At 32.9% G+C, this 11,767-nt stretch overlaps 1 protein-coding gene across 1 annotated transcript in view; it reads right to left on the reverse strand.

Annotated features, from left to right (window-relative positions):
* Window positions 1–536: 536 nt before the first annotated feature.
* LOC141289405 (dolichyl-diphosphooligosaccharide--protein glycosyltransferase subunit STT3B-like) overlaps window positions 537–11,767 on the reverse strand; it is a 27,239-nt gene continuing 16,008 nt past the window's right edge. Inside the window, exons 2-16 of the mRNA XM_073821505.1 lie at window positions 10,039–10,147; window positions 9,667–9,954; window positions 9,525–9,590; window positions 8,566–8,665; window positions 8,379–8,477; window positions 8,146–8,292; window positions 7,314–7,362; window positions 6,954–7,108; window positions 6,659–6,870; window positions 5,359–5,534; window positions 5,112–5,283; window positions 4,860–5,033; window positions 1,700–1,813; window positions 1,406–1,618; window positions 537–1,327 (exon numbers count right to left, since the gene is read on the reverse strand). Coding sequence (XP_073677606.1) covers window positions 1,223–1,327; window positions 1,406–1,618; window positions 1,700–1,813; window positions 4,860–5,033; window positions 5,112–5,283; window positions 5,359–5,534; window positions 6,659–6,870; window positions 6,954–7,108; window positions 7,314–7,362; window positions 8,146–8,292; window positions 8,379–8,477; window positions 8,566–8,665; window positions 9,525–9,590; window positions 9,667–9,954; window positions 10,039–10,147 — 2,179 coding nt within the window. The 3' untranslated portion in view covers window positions 537–1,222. The remainder of the gene's footprint in view (window positions 1,328–1,405; window positions 1,619–1,699; window positions 1,814–4,859; window positions 5,034–5,111; window positions 5,284–5,358; window positions 5,535–6,658; window positions 6,871–6,953; window positions 7,109–7,313; window positions 7,363–8,145; window positions 8,293–8,378; window positions 8,478–8,565; window positions 8,666–9,524; window positions 9,591–9,666; window positions 9,955–10,038; window positions 10,148–11,767) is intronic.

The raw sequence follows: 11,767 nt of genomic DNA on the forward strand, positions 1-11,767 counted from the left end.
GCTAGTCATATTTTTAATCATGCTGATTTTAATAATAATTAATAAAATAATTTTAATATATGCATTTTTATTATATGATTATTTAAAAAAAAATCAATAATGAAACATGCAATAATATAGTAAGGCGTGATTTTTTGAGTGCATAAATTTGACCCATTTCATTACGTACACTACCGGTCAAATAGTTTTTTAACAGGAAGATTTTTATTGTTTTTTCTTAAAATAATTCTCTTCTGCTCATCAAGCCTGCATTTATTTGATTCAAAGTACAAAAACAGTACAATTTTGAAATAATTTTAGTATTTAAATAACTAAAATTTACATTTATTTATTCATTACTTCAGTCTTCGGAAATCATTCTAATATGCTATAAGAACTATTATTATCAATATTTAAAACAGTTGAAACATTTTTTTTTTTTTCAGAATTCTTTGTTGAATAGAAAGATTCAAAAATTAGCATTTATAGAAATTAATTATAGAAATTAATTCTTTTATTTAGCAAGGATGCTTTAAATTGATCAAAAGTGATGATAAAGAGATTTATAATGTTACAAATGATTTCTATTCTACTCAGAAAAAATTATGTTTTCAACATAATAATAATAATAAATGTTTTTTGCGCAGCAAATCAGAATATTAGAATGATTTCTGAAGGATCATGTGACTGGAGTAATGCTAAATATTCAGCTTTGAAATCACAGGAATAAATTACATTTTAAAATATATATTTAAATAGAAAACAGTTATTTTAAATAGAAAAAATATTTCAAAATTTTACTATTGTTGCTGTACTTTGGATCAAATAAATGCAATCTTGGTGAGCAGAAGAGACTTCTTTAAAACACATTAAAAAATCTTACCGGTAGTGTATAATTGACATACACGAATGAATCCGTTAACTTAAACAAATAAATAAAAGTTTATAGTTAATAAAAGCATATGTAATAGACAAATCTTAAATTTAGGCCTAAATGTATTTTTTTTTTTTTATTTAATGATCATTATAATTTTCAAGTGTAAATGTTAATTCGAGGAGAACACAAGCTCTTTGGTTCTTTATTCTCTATCAGCTTTAATGTCAAAAAAGTAAAAAAATGCTATTACTCCCAGTCATATTCAACACATATTAAAGTATGAAACAGTGAAATAAAGATAATTCCGAGCGTTAGAGCATCAAAGCATCAGAGCACCTGCTGAAATCAAACAGTCAGTCTTTATCTTCACAGATCTGGTTTTGTTCTTGTTCGCTTCTGTTTCCGACTCAATCTTCTGCCTTTCTTCAGAACAAGTTTGTTTTTAACAAATCCTCGTTTCCTCCTGCTGCCCTGCACAGATCAACAACGTTAAAACAACGCCAAGTCATGAAAACAAATGTGAATATTTGATGAAATTTAAATACATACTTTTCTGGATTTGTGTTTGTGTGTGTGATCGGCGCTGGTGACTCGAGGTTTGCGCTCCAGCGGCTGCCGGTTGTCCAGATCTTTGACTTTATATATCCGGACGAGCCAGTGCTCAGAGGTGAACGCTTCCTCCAGGTGTTTCAGTCTCACGTCCTTGTTTCCGATCTCAGCGTTTCGCGTTCGGTCGAATCCTGGCGGAGTTCTGAAGTCCAGCTGAACAGAAAGGAACACGTTTGACACACGATACACTCGCGTGAGCATCAAATTATGCTATGCCCTTGTGACCAGAATCACCTGCATTTCTCCAAAGCGATAGTAGGACATCTTATACATCAGAGAGTTGAGCAGCGCTGGAGGTGCACCTTTATCCACCCTGAACTCTCCCTGCGGCGTGAAGAAATCACTCTCCTGAACACACAACACAAACACACCCCATTTGTTATTCTTTATGTTGCATTTATAATATTTATATTATTTATTAATATTTAGAATTTTTGTTATATTTTCAGTTTTCATTTTTAATTTATATTTAGCCTTAATACAACTAAACCTGAAATAAAAACAAAGCTCTCTCTCTCTCTCTCTCTCTCTATATATAAATATTAAAATATATTTTAAAAAATTCCTATTTAACTTTAAATAACTTATTACTTCAATTAGTTGGACAGTTTTCATTTTTATTTTAATCTTTAGTAATTTTATGCGCTTTGGTCATTTTTATCAGTATTTGTTTTTTTTATTTATTATATATGTGACCCTGGACCACAAAACCAGTCATAAGGTTAAATTTTACAAAACTGAGATGTATACACCATATGAAAGCTCAATAAATAAGCTTTCTGTTGATGTATGGTTTGTTAGGATAGGACAATATTTGGTCGAGATACATCTATTTGAAAATCTGGAATCTGAGGATGCAAAAAAATCTAAATACTGAGAAAATCACCTTTAAAGTTGTCCAAATTAGGATCTTAACAATGCATATTACTAATCAAAAATTACATTTTGATATATTTACAGTAGGAATTTTACAAAAAATCTTCATGTAACATGATCTTTACTTAATTTCCTAATGATTTTTGGCATAAAAGAAAAATCTATAATTTTGACCCATACAATGTATTTTTGGCTATTGCTACAAATATACCCCAGCGACTTAAGACTGCTTTTGTGGTCCAGGGTCACACACACACACACACACACACACACACACACACACACACACACACACATATATATATATATATATATATATATATATATATATATTAGGGCCGGGACTCGATTAAAAAATTTAATCTAATTAATTAGAGGCTTTGTAATTAATTAATCGAAATTAATCGCATTTTAATCGCATATAAATATTTGACCTGAGAACAGTGAGAATTAAGGTTTTTACATGGATTTTTAGTATACCATTGAATAATGACTGAATACATAAGCTTAAGCAACAAAATATTGTTTATTTTTGTTCAACCAAGTCCAACAGACCAGTGCAATATTGCCATTAAGTGTAGCAAGAGGCACGTTCTTTAACAAGTCTTTCATGCCGAGAACTCTGCTCTTGTGTTTGCTTAATTGTGCATTTGAACGTTAATGACCAAACCTATCATTATAAATGTTGCTGCACATGGAATATAACGCGGATAACATTTAAAAAATATTTTTTTATCAGGTTACACACTGATTATTTATCACTCCAACTCCTTTCTCTACCTGTCCGTTGGTCACGTATATCCTCCATGTTTGTAGTTTTTTAACACTTTTTATGCGTGTTTGTAGTTCTAATCGAATCCTTGTTCACGGCGCAGTGTGTTATGGGCAGTATTAGCCGTAGAGTGTGCATTGATCGTTAAGTAGTAGACCATCCGGGAATCTTTGGAATACTTTTTTAAACATACTACGATTTGGGACATACAATAGGATTTAGGACAGACGCAGCATGTCTGAATGCTAGTTGGTGCTCCAGTATAATAGGTCCCCCAATTCTCATCCAGTGAGAAACGTTCCGCGTTGCAAAACTTAGTGCGATTAAAATGCGTTAAAAAATTTTAACGCGTTATTTTTGTGTAATTAATTAATCTAAATTAACGCGTTAAAGTCCCGGCCCTAATATATATATATATATATATATATATATATATAGCTGTAAATAATTTATTAATTTAATTAAATTTTTTCAATGGGCTTTTGTCATTTGTTTAGTTTGTGTTTTTTTAAATTACTTAAATTACTTTTATTATATTATTTTGTATTTTTATCAGTGTTAGTTTTTAATATTTCTATCTATCTAGTTTTCATTTATTTGTAATTCATGTGTTGCATCTTGTAATTTTTTGTCTCTAATTTAGTTTAAGGTTTGTAGGGTTTCTTTTTTTTCAATTAATAATAATTACTTTTTAGTTTCAGTATTTCTTTGTGTCATTTCTATTATTATTATTTTAAAATCATTATTTATAATTGCAATTTGATTATTTCTTAGTAATTTTAGCACTTCATCTTTAGCAGTTTTACTTTTAGTAATTTTGTTATATGCTTTTGTCATTTTTATCAGTGTATTAGTTTTTTAATATTTATATTTAGTTTTAAATTAAATTATTTAGATCTTATTTTTTTCATTTGTTTAGTTTTTTTCTTTTTTACATTGCTGTTTAGCTTATATTTATTTGTAATTCAAATTTATTTTACTTTGTGGTTTTAACACCTCAATGTAAACCTATTTTAAGTTTTTTTAATATCAGTCTCTAATTTCATTTAAGATTTTTAAGTTTTTCCATCTAATATTTATATTTCATTTCCTAAACTTATTTTATTGCTTTTTATTTCAGTTATTTTTGTTTAGGTTTTCATCTTATAATTATATTTAATTTCAGCTTTATTTCAATTAACAAAAGCTATTTTATATAGGTTTTAGTAATTTTGTTATGTGATTTAGGGATTTTTTTAAATATTTTTTTTATGTTTTTATGTAGTTTTAATCTATTTTTATTTCAGTTTTACTTTTAGTAATTTTGTTATATACTTTTATCATTTTTATCAGTGTTTGTTTTTTAATATTTATATTTAGTTTTTTATTGCTATTAAGCTTTAAGTTATTTGTTTTCATGTAATATGTTTATATTTTATTTCAGCCTTATTAAAATGAATAAAAGCTATTTTATATCGTTTTAGCAATTTTGTTATGTGATTTGGTGATTTTTTTATTATCATTGTTATTTATTAATTTTTTTATCATTATTACATTACATTATTATTTTTTAAATGTTTTTATTTAGTTTTCATTTATTTTTATTTTAGTTTTAGTTTTAGTAATTTAAGTAACTTTAACTTAATTTACTTAGTTGCCAAGGCAACATTTCAAATTTACGTTTAAGTTTGTCATCTAATATTTATTTCAGCTTGATTACAATTTGCCTTTAGTGTATTTAGTTAGTTTAGTTGTGCTGTGACTCACCCGCACGTCTCTGGGATGTTCCCCCTCGGCGATCCTCACCATCCACAGGAACTTGTTGATGTCGTCGCCCGAGTATCCGATCACCCCTCCGAAGATGATCAGCACATAGTCCACGTCCAGCAGCCTCATGATGTCATACGCCACGCTCTCATTGGACGCCATGGCTTTGCCCACCTGAGAGAGCCAATCAGAAAGAGGCAGTCAGACTTCCTGCGGTGGAGCGTCTTTTCCTGTGTCCGGCGTTCGTCTCACCAGCGCGATGTGGCTGTTGTTCCAGGTGTTGTTGTCCACTAGCGTGGTTCTGTTGGCCATGCCTGCGATCTGATACCCATAATCCCACCAGCTCATGACGCGTGCGTGTTGGTCGGTGTTGAGCCGCAGCCAATAGTACGCCTCTCTGAAATCATCCAGGATGCTGCGCGAGCTGAAACACACAGGAGGACTGATGAGCTACACTGTGTTTGTGTGTTTGTGTTTAAGTGTGTGTTTGTGTCAGTACCCATCATGGTTGTATGATGCCAGCACAACACTGGGACTGGAATAAGCGTTACTGGTGACCCACGTGCAGTGAACAGTGAACATCAGCAGCAGCAGCAACATGAGGACGATCACCAGACTCCTGATGTTTGAACCCAAACCCTCTTCACACACCTGATGCTTACGCAGCTTACCAGCCTGAAACACACACACACACACACACACACACATGTTGGGTTTACATGTTTTATGGGGACATTCCATAGGCGTAATGGTTTTTATACTGTACAAACCGTACTTTCTATGGCCCTACACCTACCCTACACCTAAACCTAGCCCTCACAGGAGATTGTGCATACTTTTACTTCACCAAAAAAACTCATTGTGCATGATTTATAAGCCTGTTTCCTCATGGGGACCTGAGAAATGTCCCCACAAGGTCAAAATCTACTGGTATTCCTATCCTTGTGGGGACATTTGGTCCCCACAACGTGATGAATACCAGGTACACACACACACACACACACACACACACACACACACACCAGCAGGGGGCGACACACATCAGTTTAACACACATGATCATTAGAACTCAAGTCAACATGACATTAAAATTTAAGTAATACAAGACACGTTAAATCTCTAGAAATGTATTATCCACACACACACACACACACACACACGAACTTGAACTGAGAAGAGAGAGCTTTATTTATAGAGATTTATTTATAACTAAATTAAAAACTAAATACATTTTTACATTTGGTAGACTTGTTATATAATACAATTATACATTTATTTATTATTTATAACTACATTTTAAAACAATAATTTATATTTGTTACTTTCTCCACCAGTGAAATATATAATAAAAATACAAACAATTCTATATTTATTATATTTGATTTTAGATTTTAAATAGTACAATTACACATTCATTTATATATAAATGTATATATTTTAAAATAACATATTTATATAACTTTCTCCACCTCTGTCTAGTTGGACTGAGAAGAAAGCTTTGAGCTGTGTGGTCACATTCACAAAAATGTAGCAGACTTTTGCAGCCGAAAACTTTTATATTAAACCATTCTGTCAACATGGTGAATTTCATTAGTTAGACTTAAAAACTTGCAGAATCTGAATGGGGAAATTATCTGCCCACACAAAAAGTTCACGATTGCTCAATCAAACGAGTCATTTACAAATATCATGTCAAAGTTGTTTAGCTGATCTGAAATGTTTCAGACTTTCTTTTGAAATCCCTGTTAGATCTGTGGTGAATCACTGAGTTTGTAGATTCATGCAGATTCTTGTGGCACCTTATCATAGAAACTTCCAGAGTTCCTCCGGTCGTCCTCGTCGGCGGCGTCTTCAGCCGGAGGATCGTCCTGCTTGAGCTCATCACCCAGATAGCGTTCAAACACACTGGAGAAACACACAGCCGACAGAACGCACACCACCGGCGTCAGAGTCAGCATGAGCCGCACCATCACACCGGCGAAATACACCGCGCTGATGCCGTACAGAACCACTGCGGGACCAACAGAGACACACATCTGAGACACGCAGCACTGGACCTGAAGGAAAGCACTCACTGCATGTCACGACACTTACCGAACACGCGCTCAGCGGTGATGTTTCTGATGCAGAACCACAGGCCTGCTGGGAAGGTGCAGACCAGGATGTGAAGATCAAAGAAAAAGGAAACCCAGGTGGTCGGCTGATGCTCCGATACCGACGCGATGATCGGAATATGAATCTTAGCATAGCTGCACGAAAAATATCACGTTAAACATGAAATGAGCACAAACTTTACATTAAAAATGAAATTTTCTTGTTTACCTGTAAAAAAACTAAACTAAAAATGACCAGAGCTGCTGTGCAGATGCAAGAGCTTCAGAGTGTTTTTAGCATGTTGCTGCTTTTCAAATTAGTTTTTGAGTGTAAATAATGTAACTGTAAGTGTATTTTTACCCCGTGTCCCAGAGGGAATAAAAGCGTCCGCTCCACGGAGCGATCCAACCTGAACACAAACACACACCACCATCAGCACACCCTCATGTCACCACAGGGCTCTATGCTTACTTTTCATTTTAGGAGCACTTTTGCCCCAATTTAAAATATTTAGGAGCACCTTCTAATCAATAATCAAAAAATCTAAAATTAGTCTTTTTATTATGAGGTGATATTTGTATCTGATATATGTTTAATGAGGCTCAGAGGTGGCATGAGTGCAATCAAATTCATAAATTAGTTTTGAAATTAATGTTTTAAATATAACATTTTGAATACAGAAATATTAAATGATTTAAATAACTAAAAAAGGTACTTTAAAATGAAACTAAATCTGCCAGTAGGTGGCGGCAAGTCATTGATTTAATTACTGAAACATTCATTCATAAATGAAACGCCGCTGTGTTTAAAATGCACAGCGTCTAAGTTGTGACTTGTTTAAGACTGTGTGATGAGCAAAATCAAGCGATAGTTTCCGAAAATGTATGTCACTTCTTGTTTATGTAACTGTTGTATTAAATCAATATCTCATTTACAAACTCACTTAAAATAATTAAAAGCTATCACTCATGTTAGTTCAACACAATCTCACAAAGTCCCATTATAATCAACAAAGCTCTCTATACTGCACAATCAATCTCTTATTTACACTCTCTCTACACTTTGTTTATGAAATTATTTGTGAGATATCCTAAATATTTTTTCATAGACGCACATAATAGTTTTCGGTCGCACTGTAGAGCCCTGCATCATACACTGTATGTCAAATGATCATGTACCGCGGTAAACTGACCGATGCTGCTGAGGTAAACGACACACACACACAGCAGCAGCGCAGCGAGACAAACGCAGACAGAAAACAGAGTCTGTTTGTCCTGCCGCGTCAGTCTGTCTCGCAGGAACTGCAGGAACGAGTAGAGCTGCACAAGCACGAACACACCTGCACACACACAAACACACTGAATCAATGTTAAATCAACACTGAATCAACATTTGAGACTCTGTAGCCAATCAGGAGAGACTCACCAGCTGCTGCCATGTGTTCGCTGGTTCTGATTGGCTGAAACCCAACAAAAGGAATCTGCATAGACAGAATCAGACCAATGATGTAGAACGTGCTGTACGCTGAGAGAGAGAGAGAGACGACCAATCAGAATCAACACGGGAATGAATCAAAGTTCAGATTCTCCTGTGAATCTTGACTGAGACTTACCGATGTAAACTCTCTTACTGAAGCGCCGCATCAACAACAGAACAAACACGTGAAGAGGAATCAGATTAATGATGAAGACGTAACCGCCCCACGCCGACACCTCAAACACACACACACACACACACACACTGTTAGTCTGGATAGAGTCATTTTCCCTTTGTGATAAAAACTCTAAAATGTGGATCAAATAACAAACATTAATTTCCCTCAGTGAAAAACACTCTGATTTACTGAACTGATACCTGGGGAAAAAGCAGTACAATTTTAAATACTTTTAAGAACTTATTATGGAAATAATAAAACATTTAATTGAACAGTATTTTCAGGCACTTAACTCCATGTAATGTGCAAATAAATTAAAATTATAGTTTAAATTTATAATACATTTAATTAGTTAAACTTGTGTGCTCTTTTCAACTCACCTAAGTGAACTAAAATACATCTTTATATGTTTTACAATTTCATAATTATGTTTCTTTGGAATATGGTTAAAGTACTGAATGTACTGACAAGAATTTATGCAAGTATTTAAACTCGTATATCATGTATTTAAACATTTTTAATAATTAAGTAAACTAGCACATTTTAAAATACATTCACTTTAACTATAATATTGAATAACACTACAGATAAAATTAACTATTAATTGTGCTTTAGTGTGTTTAGTGCACTTCTTTAAAGTGCGAGAAAAAATGTGTCAAATAAAAATATTTCAAATGTATTTTAAAGTAAAATTTTAATTTAACATTATCATTAAAAGTGTACGTAAGTGTGTAAGAAACAGTCATGAAAGTAAACTCTCTTTAAATATACTTAAATGGCCTTTTATTTCACTAATATTATGAAAATACACACTTTTAAGATGTGAAGCACACTACAAGTGCATATTTGATAGACCTAAGTGCACTTCTTTTTCACTGAAGACATACAGGCTGATTCAGTACATCATTCACACTCACCATGTAGAAATACGAGAGACAACATCCGACGGTCCAGAACACTGATCCGGTTTTGATTGATTTCACCTGAACAAACACAGAATGACTCACTCCCAGTTCAATTCATAAATCCACGCTGAACTTCCTCAGCGCTTCCTCTTACCCACAGGAAGTAGGTGAACTGCAGGGCGAAAATGGCGATGGCCTCGTTATCGAAAGATCCGGCCACCGAGCGTGAGATGTATCCAGGCACGACGGCCATAAAGCAGGCGGACAGAAGCCCCGCACCCTGAGTCCACAGCTCACGCGTCAGCAGGAAGGTAGCGATTGCGGTCAGAGCGCTGAAGACGGGTGCCAGGAACACGCAGACGTCCCGAATGTGGATGGTCAGGTGGACCAGGTTCAAGATGTAGTGAATCAGACCTGCGGTCACCATCAGACCAGGATAGACCTGCAGGAACACACAGAAACTGGTCTGAGCTCCTCAAGAAGCTGAATCAGAGTTCAGACATGAATGAAGTGAATCTCGACTCACCGTTCCTCCAACGATTCTCCCCAGAGGATACCAGGCTCTCTCATCAAACCAGTTGAGGAACTCATAGAAACCGTTGGTGGTCAGATGATGGGCGGATCTGTAATTAAACCTGTTCACAAACACAAACCCACATAATTATTCACAGAGTTCTAAATATGCAAATGAGATTCAGAGCTGGGTTTTTGTAATAACCAACATGTTTCTGATCTTCTTCCAGGTCTGACAGCTGATCTGGAATCAGTCCATCATCACATACATGCTGTTATGACAGACTTTACATTCTGATGATGGAGCTGGAATAAGCAGAGCCTGAGAGATCAAATATTAAACACAAGCAACAAAAACAAACAATGAGCTTTTGATAGATAACAAATGAATAAACAAGAGATAGATAGACAATAAACTCATGATAAATAAATAAATAAATAGGCTAAATAACAATGAGCACATGACTTATAACAAATAAATTAAAAAAAAATGAGCATTAAAGTAATTCCATAAAATAAATAAATAAATACACAGATAAATAAACACTGCAATAACTTCTACATGAAGAAAATCAATCAGTTCTAAATTAACAACAATGACAATGAACTCATGATAAATGAAATAAAGAAATAAAGAACATTGAGGTCATTCCACAAAATAAATAAACACATAGATAAATAAATAACAATGAACCCATGACATGTAAACAATAAATAAGCAAAAAACTGAGCTTACAACATATATAAATGGATACCACAATAACTTATACATGAAGAAAATTTGTCTAAATCTAGTCTAGTTTAAGTCTAATTCTAAATTAATAACAATAATAATGAAGTGAACTCGTGACAAATAAATAAATAAATAAATAACAATGAGTATGACATTGACAAACAAATAAATAAAAAAACTGAACTCATGACAATAAATAAAAAAAAAAATCATTTTAGGCAATTCAATAAAATACATAAATAACAATGAGCAAATGACATATAACAAATAAATAAAAAACTCACAACAATAAAAAATAAATAAAAAATAAACATTAAGGTAATTCCGTAAAATAAAAAATATATAATTATAATTTAATAAATAAACAGATAAATAAATAAATAACAATGATAAGGAACTCATGAAAAAAAAGAACATTAAGGTCATTCCATAAAATACATAAATAATAAATACATAAATAAATAAACTCCCCCATAAAGAAAATCAATCAGTTCTAGATTAATAACAATAATAATAACAACTTATTAATAACAACTCATGACAAATAAATATATATTAAAAAAAATACAAATAAATAAATAAATGAATAATAATGAACACATGAGATATAACAAATAAATAAAAAATAACTCACAACAATAAATAAATAAAAAATGAACATCAAGGTCATTCCATAAAATCAATAAATCAATAGATAAATAAATACTGCAATAATTTCCACATGAAGAAAATCAGTCAGTTCTAGATTAATAACAATGATATTGAACTCATGATAAATAAAGAACGAACATTAAGGTCATTACATTAAATAAACGAACAGATAAGCTTAATGCCACATAAATAAATAAATAAATAAAAGACATTGAGCTCATGACAAATAACAATGATCGAATTACATATAAATAGATAAATAGAAACAAACTGTCATGATCGGGGCTGTGGATTTTCCCTCAGCCACCTGAGGTCGCTGTCCTACACTGCACTTCCTTGATTGTCCACCTGTCCTTGT

This window comes from Garra rufa, chromosome 17 (genome assembly GCF_049309525.1).
Source record: "Garra rufa chromosome 17, GarRuf1.0, whole genome shotgun sequence".
NCBI classification, from domain to species: domain Eukaryota; kingdom Metazoa; phylum Chordata; class Actinopteri; order Cypriniformes; family Cyprinidae; genus Garra; species Garra rufa.